This window comes from Palaemon carinicauda, chromosome 27 (assembly GCF_036898095.1).
Source record: "Palaemon carinicauda isolate YSFRI2023 chromosome 27, ASM3689809v2, whole genome shotgun sequence".
NCBI classification, from domain to species: Eukaryota; Metazoa; Arthropoda; class Malacostraca; order Decapoda; family Palaemonidae; genus Palaemon; species Palaemon carinicauda.
In genome coordinates, this window is record NC_090751.1 from 89,524,373 (window position 1) to 89,538,578 (window position 14,206).

The 14,206-nt window shown below is 36.6% G+C and overlaps 1 protein-coding gene across 5 annotated transcripts in view; it reads left to right on the plus strand.

The window, feature by feature from the left end:
- Positions 1-14,206, plus strand: part of TBC1D5 (TBC1 domain family member 5) — a 136,512-nt gene that overhangs the window by 84,056 nt on the left and 38,250 nt on the right. For 4 of the 5 annotated variants that reach the window (XM_068351226.1, XM_068351230.1, XM_068351229.1 and 1 more), the window contains 5 exons: positions 10,047-10,097; positions 10,635-10,752; positions 10,903-11,030; positions 11,221-11,366; positions 11,668-11,774. In XM_068351226.1, the coding sequence (XP_068207327.1) occupies positions 10,047-10,097; positions 10,635-10,752; positions 10,903-11,030; positions 11,221-11,366; positions 11,668-11,774 (550 nt within the window). Of the gene's footprint in view, positions 1-7,139; positions 7,158-10,046; positions 10,098-10,634; positions 10,753-10,902; positions 11,031-11,220; positions 11,367-11,667; positions 11,775-14,206 lie in introns of all 5 variants that reach the window. The other variant, XM_068351227.1, reaches the window with a different exon arrangement.

Sequence of the window (14,206 nt, forward strand, 5' to 3'; positions counted from 1 at the left end):
TTCTTTCCGACAGGCAGGCCGTCGGTTAAGCGGTGTCTAGCTTTCTTACATATATTCAAATGCAACTGTTCACACGACCCGTCAGGCTGACGGCGGCCCTCAGTTGTCAGCCGTCCAAGTTCGCTTGGCTTTCTTTCCAAGAAGCTGGTTTGACGGCCATTACCCACCTGTCCCAACCAACGGGTGGATGTTGTTTCCTGTGAACGAGGACCTGTATCGTACCCGTTAGTTTCGTGGCCTACAACCCCAACTTTTCCTCTTTGTATAATCATAAAAATTGAGAGTTAGTTTGTTGTCGACACCATGTATGAGAGGTTAATTGAACTCTTTCTATGGTATGAGGAGATGTTTGACATGGCAAACAAGATGTATAGAAATAATTTACATAAAGAAAAGATATGGAAAATTACTGGAGAGGCATTAAATAAAACAGATGAATTTATCATAGTTTTAATATTCTTGGCATGGTGCATAAAGTATAATGAAGTTGCATAACTTATTTTATCAACACAGTTATCAATCAACATCTTAGTGTCAAAATTATCGTAATTTACTTGGTCCTCACATGACAGTGTCTAAGTAAACAATGAAAACCGCGTGCGGGTAAACGGATAGGGAAAGCCTCGTGTGAATGTACAACATTTCGATGGCGGTTAGCCACTGGCTAGCCTGTCTGAAAGAAAACGGGTCTTGTGAATCGACCTTTACTCTTAAAGTACTTATTGTCCCTACCAGTTTCATCCGTATCTAAACCAACTGCTTCAATGTTTGAAATTTTGCAAGAAGAAGAAAGAACTGAATCCTTTCTCTGATGGAAGAATCTGTAAAGGAATTGTTGCTATTATCATTCCCAAATATAGAATCTTCTTTGTTGGAACCAGTAGTGATGTCTTCAAATTGACCAGGATCCCCAGTCGATCCAGTAATCTATGCAACCACATTTGATGAACCTGCATTCTTTTCAATGAATTGCTTAAAAATAACATCGTCCAGGTATAAAAGAACTCTTGGCCCTAGAATCCTTTACAATTTTGAAATGTGGTCATCATTCTAGTGAACACTTGAGGGGGCTTCCTGAGACTGAAACAAAAGCACTTGAATTGGTAAACCTCTTGCCTTTGGTGAAAAGAAAGTATTTCCTCAAATTGAGGTGAATCGGAATGTGAAAATAGGCATCCGAGAGGTCTATTGAAAACGTCCAAATTTTTTTAGGGTGATTCCATTGAAAACTTTTGGAGAGCTGTAAACTTGTTGAGGGACAAGACACTTGGAACCGGCAGGAATGTTATAGTGTTCTCCAATAAGATACTCCAGTTGACAATTCTTAACAGAATGCCTACTAGAGCAGAATCCTTATATGCTACCACTGGTTTAAAAAGAATGCCTTGGTGGCAATTCTATGGAAATTGAAGCTGTTGCCTTTAAGTGAAAATTTGGTTATTCTTAGAAAAAGACTCAAAGCATCAATTTGAATCCTGGTATCCACTTGAGCAGAACTACTTTATAATTTAAAAAAAAAAAAAATCTAAAACATCTCGACAGAAAGGAAGAGATTAACCTGTTAAGCGTCACCCACGTGATAAACCGTTCACCACGATCTACTCGGTACCGCCTTCAACTGCATATTCCGTTCATGACTTTAACTGCCTTTTTCAAGTCTTCAGTCTCGTGATAATACGTTTACTTGTATAGTAAGTATAGGATCACCACTTGGCAACACTTTCAGCATATGGGAGCTGTAAATAGAAACTTTTATGATGTCTGGCAACTATTTTTCTGAAGGTAGCTTAATGTTAGAAAACTGGTTTCCTCTTAGTGCGCTAAGGGCGTTCATGCGGAAAAGGTTTTTTGTTGTTCCTTTTGCAATAAGCGGTCTAAAGACGAAGGTTATTTCTTTAGATGAAATAAATGATATTCTTGTTGAGGAATTTGATAATGAAAACCTGTTTGATGAGAGCACTAGTTCTGAATCTTCCAGTGATGAGGATATTGAAGAAACAAAGTTTTCTTTCGATGCCGAGAGCAAAAATGACTTCTCATTGCCGAATGACCGGACAACAAGATTTCACAAAACTATATGGGAAAGGAAACGCCGAGAGAGAGAGAGAGAGTGAGAGTGAGTGTGAGTGTGAGTGTGAGTGAGTTTGCTTTTGTTGTTGATCCTGGCGTAAGATTTACGATTGAGGATAAAAAGAAACCAGTAGAATATTCTGTATTATGTAGCCTTTAAGAAATGAAATAGTACTATTAATTGGTTTTTTTTTACTCAACCATTCCAATAAAATCCTACTTTTAACTATAAATACGATTTATATGCATAAAAAAATATTATATTAACTTTAAAATTATCATAAGTGAAATGACCCGCTCAGAGCAAAAAAAGCGTGACGGTACGTTAGCGGTAACCTGGTCTAAGTGCCCCCCACTTAACAGGGTTAATGGAAGTTTTTACACCAAAGAGTCTTCACCACAAAACATATACAGGCTGATAAAGCCTTGGAACCCGTCTGAAAGTTTTATCTAAACAGGTCAGATAATCTAAAATTAAATAAAAATCCTCATAGCTGAAAACTTCTCTTCTATAAGACTAAAAAATTCATTAACTCCTAATATAGAATCTCTATCCTTAATTGTGGTGAGCAGTTCCTCGCTTCATGTTGGTGAAAGAAACGTAAACAAAATCACGGCGTTTGATTTCATCAGCTGATTCTCTCTCTCTCTCTCTCTCTCTCTCTCTCTCTCTCTCTCTCGCTCTCTCTCTCATTGTATTAACCATGCTTTATTACATTTAATAATCTTGAATTAACATCACTATATCATTAATTGTGGTGAGCTATTCCTTGCTTCATGTTGATTGAAAGAAACGTAAACAAAAAACACTGCAGTTGATATCTTTCTCTCTTTCTATCTTTCTCAGGTGCCATACAATACATACATATTTCAAAAGAAATCAAAATATTTGTTTCCTTATAAATAGTCAATTAAATACGTAAAAAAATAGACCCCACATAAATCCATTTTCAGTCTTAGCTTAAAACATTGCTCCTTGATTTCGTTAGCAGACCCATTATTTTAGGAAACAAAATTATTGCATTCTAGAAAGTCATGATTTTCAAAAACTTAATTGTGCTTTATTAAACCATTTTTGTACTTTTTTCAATATTGGGTTCATTTTAACAATCTAGTATGACGGACCTTTTTTTTTTCTTTTTACTTTTGGCTGTAATCATCTGATCTCTAGCTGCTGCTCTTGAGATTATTCCTTAACTTGTTCAAAACATCTTTATAAAGAATATTACTTTAGCGCCAATATGTTCTCACTCCCTAACGTATAAAATCTCGTTTCTTAAAAATTCTCTTTTAAATACTACACAAAGAATGAATTTATACTTTTACTGAAATCTGTTCAATAGTAAGCGTAGCTGAAAACACATCATTCGATTTTGGAAGCTGATAACACATCATTCGATTTTGCAGCTGATCTCTAGTTTTTACGGACAACACAAAAAGTCTAAAGCAATCCAGATTACAGTATCTGATATTAACTAAGCTTCATTTAATTACCTTTGTGCATTTCTATCATCAATTTAAGGTATATTTTAACAACTGCAATTACTGACTTATTTTGGGTTTGTCATCGAGTGATTTCAAGGTAACAACAGTATCGACAATATGCTGCACATACAATTAACAGAATGTTGTTTATATAATTTCCTAACACATACAGGATTATTTGCCGATTTCTAATTCGTAGGCTTCATGTATTTTCTTCTTTGGTAATTGTTAATCTGGTGATGTACAGTATTATTTGTTGATTTCTAAGGTCATTTTCTCAATTTGACTTGCGCTTTTTGATATTACACTGCAATTTTGGGTAGTGTTCTCTGATGATTTTTAATACTACAGAGTACTGTATTACAGGGTATTGGCTGATTTCTAATTCAAACTTTCACATTATGAATTGCACTATTTAACATTAAGCTTTACAGGGCATTTGGCCATTTCTAACTAAATTTCTCATTTTGACTTGAGTCGGTTGCCGTCACACACAACTGCGTACAGTTACGCTCATGACTGTGGTGCCACTGCACTCCTAGAGATTGTTTTTAAACAAATAACGGACTGTTAAAAAAACCTGTCATAACTTTGAAGTGTTATTAAATGAAGCGTCGCTAAATGAGGAATACCTTTAAAGCTGTTTTACACATAAAATCAATGTTTTACTATTATATACAGTAAAATTATATAAAGATTTCTGAACAAATTTTCTATACCCAATTCACAATGAATAGGAAGGTTTTTTTTTTTCAAAGAAAAAGTACAGTACATATATTTTACCATAGATAACAGGCGCTGTGTTTTTATGTTGTTTATAGTAAAATAATGTACAATAGAAAATAAAACTTATTATCAGGTTGTAATCAGCAGTAAAACAAATAAAAAGTGGAAACGTATGTTGTCATGGATTGTGCGCTTGTACATCCGACGGTGACAAAGCTCATATTTAGCTACTTAGGGGGAATCCAATTCCTCCTAGTGAAGGGGTTAAAGATTGGTTTTCCATTCGTTTTATTCTTAGGTAATGCACTAGAATGTCCACTGTTGTTTTTTTTTTGTTTTTTTTTTCAACTAACACAACTTCTCTACAACCAGTGAATCAAAGCACTGTGAGTATGTTTAAGGGATATGTTATTAAAGCAACACCATCATTTTGTATGTTGATACTGATGAATGCAAAACACACACAAGCATCCTGAAAGAAATTCAACATTTTAGATTAGATTAATAATAAGAATTGTGTAGCAAAAGTGTATGAAGCGAATATGGGAAGGATGGTTTGAAGGCTTCAAGAAATATTGTGCTTGTGGAGAAATTATTAGATAGCACTACTTGGCAAATTGTTAGTTGGAAGATAGCAAGATAGTCAATAGCATTGATTTATTCAGGCTGAGGAACTGACAAATCAAAAACTTTTAAATTGAAGGCGATAGAAAAAAATGGTGGTAATATAGTAGAAAAAAATATGGATATTTAAAGAAATTAGTATTTTTTTGGATGAGCCAGAATGAAAGTTCACTATGCAATAGATTTATAACCTTCTTTCCAAAACATCATCTACCCATCACATCCAAATATTTTTTTCATATGATCATATAGGATTTCTCTTACTATTATACGCTCTGACTGTGACACTTCATTCATTGCATCTTATAACGTTTCTGAATTAGTTTCTTGTTTTGTGCTTTCTATTCTCTCCACGAATCATTTTCATCTTTAATGCATCATGTTTTATCATCGATGATCATTTTGGATATTCCATCTTATCGCGTTTTGCCTCCTTTCCACCAGATTTTTTGTGGCACTACCTGTTGTTCTTAAACTTGCTCTCTTAAATCTCGCCTTTTCTACCCAGCAAATGTGCAATATTATTTTTTTCTTTTTCATTTTAGCTTTCATCTCAACTGCTACTTTTTCTTTTCAATATTTCAACATTAATTTTCATTATTCTTATTGCGCTTGCTTTATATCTGGAATGATTTTCAGCTAGTGGAATAACCATTCCACTGCAACTATCATCAGAGTAAACATTTTAATTTGCATACTATTTGAATTAGACCTAACGTAATTGTACGAAATAAGAGATTTTTTTTTTTTTATTTTTGGTCGTCTAGTTATTCTAGCTAAAAAAAAAATTCCATTTCCAAAGTCAGAATTGTTTAAGAATTTTCAATATAAGCAATTTATTAAAGTAAGAAATTTTTCAAATTGTAAAATCATGTTGAACTAAAGTTTTTATTGAAGCTGAACCTCTGCCATGGTTAAACAGTCTACCTCTGCCTTCGATCAATAATTTTCAATATTTCAACATTAATTTTCATTATTCTTATTGCGCTTGCTTTATATCTGGAATGATTTTCAGCTAGTGGAATAACCATTCCACTGCAACTATCATCAGAGTAAACATTTTAATTTGCATACTATTTGAATTAGACCTAACGTAATTGTACGAAATAAGAGATTTTTTTTTTTTTATTTTTGGTCGTCTAGTTATTCTAGCTAAAAAAAAAATTCCATTTCCAAAGTCAGAATTGTTTAAGAATTTTCAATATAAGCAATTTATTAAAGTAAGAAATTTTTCAAATTGTAAAATCATGTTGAACTAAAGTTTTTATTGAAGCTGAACCTCTGCCATGGTTAAACAGTCTACCTCTGCCTTCGATCAATAAAAAACAATTTTTTACCCAGATCTAACTTAACCAAAGAATAATAGTTTGGTAAAGCTTCTGTAAATGTCGAAAGCAGATAAAAAAAGATAACCCTTTTTCAGAAGTAAGAGATTATTATTAAAACTGTCATAACCACTTGAAACCTTGGACATTAGCAAGGGTTAAACAATATTTCTGCATTTTGGCCAACACATTGGCCACAATTTTAACTTGAGGACATTAGCTATTGTCATTTCCCTGTCTGGTTTAGTTTGAATTTGATAGTCCTGCATCCTAAATGGTTACACCAGACATTTTGGCAACTATTTAACGAGCTATAAAAGCTGAACCATTATCATCATTTAGCAATGTTTACCTTGCTTGTGTATTATTCGAACCTCAACAGGTTATAGCGGAGTATAAGCGTTGGTTAAATTTTGCTCCAGTGAAACATTAATATTTAACTTTCATTGACTTGTGCTCTGCCAGTTCCCAACAATGTATACATCTTTTACATTGGAGGTGAGTTAATGCCATAGTGGTAGTGTGTTTAATATTTTTGTTTAAGAATTTAATAGTTTGGAAGTCATTTCACACACATACACACATATGTATATACAGTATATTATAAATATAAATAATTCACTGATGTATTAACTACAATAGTCTTTGTGTAAGACTATTGCAAAATGAATGAAATTACTTTACCAGTACACCACTAGTTGTAGTAATCTGCTTTATTTAGTGTACACTTGAGATTTTAGATTATTTTATTAGAACCAAGAAGAAAAAGCTAGAAAAATAATTTGATGGCTAGAATAAGAAATACAGTACAAAGTATAGACATACATTTTTCAGTTTGTGCATAATAGGGTCTTTTGATAGTTTTTTCCTGAGTGTACCTTTCACTCTTCCCTGCCTACCGTAATGCAGTATGACGGGGCACCAGTTGTAAGTACAGTACCTCTATGTAGTGCACACTAGATTAAAAGAGTATATTTTGGACAGTGTTTTCATCCAAAGATGGTATTTTTTTTATAGTCAATTTTTTGAGAGGTGGTATAACTCTGCACCTGATATATTTCATAAGGTCTGTAACTGATACTTTTCATGACGACTTCTTTATTAGTCATTTGGTCATGCTTTTTCATGCTTAGTTTAAATTTTGCAATGTTGTGGTCAGTTTAGTAAAATTCTAATTACTGTAATGGACTTCTGTGGAATGGCATAACTTATATTAAAGAATTGAATCTCATTAGAAAGTTGTTCCAGAAATCTCAGAAGGTGGTGATATCTATCCTAATCACAATATTTTGGCACATGAGTTGTGGTTACTTTTGAGCTTCATTGAGAACTCTAACCAGAAGTACATACATACATATACCAAGGCCCTTCCCCCAATTTTGGGGGGTAGCCGACATCAACAAAGAAACAAAAACAAAAAGTAACCAGAAGTAATTTAGTTCATTCCTATTGAGAAACTATAGATCATTCATCACAAGTGTAAAAGTAAAAGAGGACAGTACTGTAGAATCATCTTGAGGACAGTTTGAATAAAATGTAAGTGAGGTTTTAAAAATGTAAAGTACTTTTATCTGAGAAAAGGCAGATATTGTGTAACTTTACTAACCTTGATGATCAAGAATCCATTGAAAAATTCACATACTCAAGACTACGATGCTAAATTTTATATCATCAAAATTTGCTCCAAAATCTAGGAATTTGTTTGGCAATATAGTTCTAGGAAGAATATATACAGTAAACTAATGCTAACTTGTAAATATATTACTAATGTCTTCAGCATTGGCGTTCATACATTTTTGCACAACTTTTAAAGCTACATAACCCAATTAACCAGAAATATGACCTGCCTTGATGAAAACTATGGAATGGACCTTTCCAAACACACAGAATTGATCTCACTGTCTGTCCTGCTTATTTTATGAAAACAGAACTGAATCTAATTGATATATCTTTGCAATTAAGATATAGTGATTATGATGATTATGATGTCATCTAAGATGAATCGGTAAAGGACATACATTTTGCCTGAATTGTGTAACTTTGAGAAAAAAATGTCAACCATGGCATCCCACTTCTTAATGGACAAAGCTTTGAATTCATGCTATAAGTTATGTCCTTCATCTTGACCCTCTTGAAACACAACTCCTCCCCCCCTTTATTTGATTTTTATGCAATGAACCTTATCTTTTTGAAACTTTTTAAAATTTGCATGTTAGTTTACACTTGTAAAATACAAATTTCAAAATATTTCTTAATGGTTGGTAGCCATTTGCATCAAACTAAAGAATTAAAGTAGACAGTACAGTACAGCCAACCTCCACCATACGAACTAAATTGATAAACTTCTGACATTATGAATGTGTAAAAATAATTGAAAGATTAAAATTTGTAAAAGATTACAAGTTATGAACGGAGATTTCCTGTTAATCTCAGTTGATTAGTGTCAGTCATTGACAGTATTTTTTTAGTTTGTTCATACTCTTAATAAAAACTGTAACCGATAATTATTTTTTTGGCCAACATTCACCACATAAATATGGGTATACAGTATGGGACAAAAATGTAATAATCAATAAAAAGAATGGTGTATTGTAAAGGTAAATGATACGATACTAAATGAGCCTCTATTATCTTGATAATAGCTACCTGTGGGATACGAATAAATACTCTTCTAAATTATCGCCAAACAAACAGATACCTTATCATTAAAAAGCAATAAGCTTTGAAACAGGAAATATACAATAAGTTGATCAAAACATAGCAGTAATAGGCAGTTTGATTACCGTAGGCCATCTGTTCAACCTTCACAGTACAGTTACTTGCTAAATGCTTTTTCTTTAATTGAATGTAAAACTTTCCTTTAATTTGACATTAGGTAATTCTAAATAGATTTTGCTTTAAATAACTTTTTTGATTTATGTTAATTCACTACTATATGAAAAAAATGCTGTTGCTTGGAATGACTGTCTACAGATAAAAATACATCAAGAATGCGTAATGATGCGAGAAATTTTTTTGAAAGGTTGGTCATTTAAAGAGGGAAATAAAATGCAGTGCATTTTTTTTTTTTTTTTTAAATTTTACATATTTAGAATAAATATTTATGTTGCTTATGTTGATCAGTATACTGTACATAGACACTTGTGAGAGTTAAGGTGATCAACTGACTGAAAACTTTATAAGAAAAACTTGAAATTGATGGTTGGTAAAATTTGAAACAAAATCAATAAGTACTGTAGATTGCGGTATAAAATACCAAGTCAATTTTTACCCACAAACAGGAATTCCTAATCATATCTGGTTAGCTAGCAATAACATGATCAGCTGATTGGAAGATGAGTTGAAAGTTGTTTAACTCTAGTAATGATAGACTAGTGAACTTTTCACTTTCAAAATGTACTCTTAAGAATTCATCTGGTTTGATGGTGGTTGGATACTGAAGCTCCTTGAGCATTTAGTTTTCTTAGTATCGGATCTTGTCAATTTATTTTTACTTTAATTTTAATATTAGTAGCATTGCATCCTAGTCTAAGTATGCTTAAGTAGCTGTATGTAATAGATTAGTATTTTGTCTAGATTTAAGTAGTTTTAATAAACCTTATTGTAATTCTAAGTAAAGTAAGCTGGTAATCATTTTAGTTTAAGTTTAGATTTTTATCCATATACTTTCCTCAAAAATATAAACTTTATATAATTCTTTTTAATATTCTCCTGATAAAGTTATACTAGTTATCATGCAAGAAACTCTGGAGACATTCATTTATTTGAAACCAATAGTTGACGCTCTGTCACTGAAAATAAGTATTTCTGTTACAGAAGTACTCTTCAGGAACTGATGGACGAAGCTTACTTAGAGCATGATGCTTAGTGAGTACAGTGGGTTTTTGTAAGTTGTTGGTGGTACTCTGATTGTTATTTGCTTCATTTTTATGATGGATTTGCTAAGCTACTTTTTAAGACATGATGCATTTGGTGATAAATATCTCGGATTGGAATAATTGATCATAAACTGCTCTTCAGTTTAACTCAGAATCACATGAAATTACATTGTTAATTGTGGATTACATGGCTTTTGTTACTTAACAGACTTTGTTCCATATTAGAATGCTAGACCCTAAAGGATTCAGTGAGATGAGGAGCTATTGTATTTCACTGATTAAAAGGACACTAGGGAATGCTGTAGTGTAATAGTGGAAAATAGTGTTACACTTTTTTTCATCATTATTTGCATACTTTACCAGTTTAACATTAGACAAGTTTTTTTCAATGCATATTGAATTCTAACCGAAATCAGGAGCTTCGAAAACACACGCACACACACTTTTGTTCAGAGGAATTTTTCAGTACTGCCCGCTTGCTTTAGTCTTAGATGAGATTCTTTTCATGTTAAATGTATTGTTGCAGCTGTTTGTTTGAGGGGGTCATGAAAGGTCTGGAGCCATGGTACATAGTTTGTGAACACATGCAGCAGCCAGATCCTCGCTCTAATATCATAAATGCTCAGCCATTTGCACGACCACAGGTTTGAACTGTATTTACGTTTTCTAAAACTTTGAAACTGATGCAATCTTACAAGTAGTAGCTTCTATGCAGTTTTTTGAAAGCCACTTTGCTGTAATAAATGGTTGTTTGTTTCTTTATGTGCTATTAATTTGATTTTTTCTCATTTTAGGATATAGGACCAACCAATTTATTAGTTCAAAAATTAACAAGTATCCATGACAACTTACTGCAGCGCCATGACGTGGCTTTGTATAATCATCTTGCACGTTTGGAGATTCCTCCACAAATATATGGAATGTGAGTTACTTTATTATTGTTCTCTTTGGCTTTGCATTTTGTGCAAGTGAAGTTTTATGATATTTTTATGCTAAAACCTTTAGTTTGTGTGATTTTCTATTTAAAGATTACACCAGTATGTCTTGAAAAATTTTTATGCATTCATAATTATTTAATAAAGAAAAAGTATTTGTATATCTCTATTTTACAGTCGATGGGTACGGTTACTGTTTGGAAGGGAGTTTCCTTTGCACGATCTATTGAATGTTTGGGATGCAATTTTTGCTGACTGCCAGGCAACATTCCCTCTTGTAGATTTCCTCACTGTGGCCATGTTGTCTTTCATCCGGGAACCTTGTGAGTAGATACTACAAGTATAATAATTTTGTCTCGATTTTCATGGTATGAAGGTTTCATAAATATCAATTATTTATTAGAAGGCCACCTGGAATGAATAAAGGGCAATATTATTTTCTAGTGCTTTCTGTATTCATTGATCTTTATCAATTTGTTTATGGGCCTTGTATGGGCCATTTTCACTTTTGATGGTAAGTAATGAATTGAAATATAAAGGTAAATGTATCAAGATTCATTTGAAAGTATATGTCATATCAAGAGCAATGCTGATTTAAACCATTACTCTTATCACTATTTCCAGTACTTGGAGGAGATTACACTACGTGCTTGAACTTCCTGATGCGTTATCCTGCATCAGCAGACGTGCAGTACATAATAATGCTGGCATTACATCTACGGAATCCCAAAGTAAGGGTTAATTTATTTGTCATTAAAGTGGTCAGATTACAGTACATGGCCATAAATGTAGGAAAAATCAAAAGTTATAAGAAACTTTATTTGTTCCAACACAGAGTACTTACCTCGAACTACTTTCTTAGGAGGATCTGGGATCTCCTCCCTTACCGACCAAGAATTTTGCGTAGTTCCCCCTCTCTCCGTTACCTTGTCGGGGCGCTCCCGGGCGGATGGATACTCGCCCTGAGACGACCCGGGGTGCGCTGCTAGGTCTGAGTCGTCAGTAAGCGTCTGGTCGTGGCGTAGATCTCATCTCGCCGCTCTCTCTCACTTATCCCGTCCGATCCGCCTTTGTGTACCAAGTGTTCCATTGTGTTCCCCATCCTTTGTGCACCACATGTTCCCTTTGTGTTCCTTTTCCTTTCCTTGGGTTACTTGTGTTGCTTGCGTGTTCCGGTTTTCCATTATGGATTCTCAACGTCGTTGTCACGGGCCCAAAGCTGGTAAGTCTTGCAGGGCCTGGCTGTATGATGTCGACCCGCACATGCTGTATGCCTCGTATAGAGGTAATAAATGCTCCCCTGCCTCCACGTGTCCGGAGTGTGTCCTGGCCGGAGCTACAGTGGACCTTGTTTGCCACGAAAAAGAAGGCGCCCAAACGGTGTCCCAAGAAGGCGGACATCACCTCTCCATTGACGTCGCCCTCAGTGCCTTCGGAGAGAGGTTCTCCTTTGCGGGGAAATGGCCCATTGCCGTTCCCCATGAGTCTGATATCGGATATTCTGAATGGAGGGGGTAGACCCATGACGGCTACCCCCTCCCGGCGGCTCCAGCTGTGACGGAGACAGCTGCTCCGTCAACCCGGCAAGAAAGAAGGGATCCCTCCGTGTTCGAAGATGCTACCGACATGGAGGTTCAGGTGGTAGAAGAATTGTTAGATACCGGCCAGTGTTCCCCGGACGAGGTATCCTCATACAGGAAGGTCCTGGCCCTAATACGGCACCATCACAGGCTGGACGAACCACAACCTTCATTGGAGTAGGCTTGGCTTTCGGGTTTGGGCAGGATGTTAGACAATCCTGTGCAGCAGAAATCATCCTTGACCCTAACCCTAGCGCCCGACGTTGCCCTGGGCATGGAACACGTCGATCGGTTTGTTGCGGGGCCTAAGAACTCCCTAAGAGCCCAAGGGTCCTTCAAGCTCCTGCCTGGACTAAGGACCCAGAAGAAATTCTGTGTGCCAGACGGTCGTCACTCAGAGCCCCGCACTCTGGAAGAAGCCGTCGCAACCTTGAACCAGGGCAATACGGATGAAAAGAGCCTGCCCCAGTGGTCTTCTCGCTAGCGGAGGCCACCATGATAGAGGACACCTCCCAAGACATTGTCAACGGGACCTCATGGTTAGAATGGTGGGCGTGCACCCTAGCAGGGTTCCAACTAGCACACGACCTTTCGGTACCAGAGAACTAAGCCCTTCTGCAAGAACTTATCTTTTCGGGGGGGGGGGGGGGGGGTAGAAGGCAATGAAGTTCCTCACGTTCCAGTCTCTGACCCAGACGGCACACTGGGTCCTGAGGAGGAGGGACACAGTCCTGAACAGGTTACCCCGTAGGCTCCCCGAGCGGGAAGCAAAGTTCTTGAGGAATGCACCGGTGTGGGGCGAGACCGTGTTCCCCCTTCAAGCGGTGGCTGAGACTTTCGAGAAAGTGGGAAAATTGAAAAATTTGTCGGAGGCCAGGCAGTTGACGGCAAGACGTCCTTCCCACAGAAGAACGTCAGTGGACGGGGCCTACCCACCTACGCCTCCGGCTAGACAGGAGGCCTCCTCCCCTTCCTGGCGCCAATCCCCACGGCCCTCCCGCAGGGGCAGTGCTCCAGCCCAGGCCTCCTTTAGGCAAAAATATTCTGGCTCAAGGAGAGGCCGTTCAAACAGTCTCCCCAGAAGGAGATAGGGAGAGAGGCCCCCACACCTTCCCAAGCCTCAGGTGGGGGGATGCCTCAAACATTATTGGCAAGCATGGCGAGACAACGGGGCGGACCCCTGGTCCGTGACAGTCCTCAAGGAGGGATACAGAATTCCCTTCCTGTTGGAACCGCCCCCTCTGATCCCCGAACATCAGGCAGCATGGCTGGCACCCAAAGATCCCGAGAAGAGAGCAGCCCTGCAGGAGGAGGTGTCAGCCATGTTGAGCTAGGGAGCTCTACAACCCATCCAAAAATCATCCCCAGGATTCTACAGCAGGCTCTTCCTGGTAGAGAAAGCTACAGGAGGTTGGAAACCAGTCATCGACCTCTTGGCCTTGAACAAGTTTGTCAAGAAGACCTCCTTCAAGATGGACACGCCGAAGTCTGTGCTGGCAGCCTTGAGAGAAGGGGATTTCATGATGTCTCTAGATTTCAAGGATGCCTATTTTCAAATCCCCGTACACCACTCCAGCAGGAAG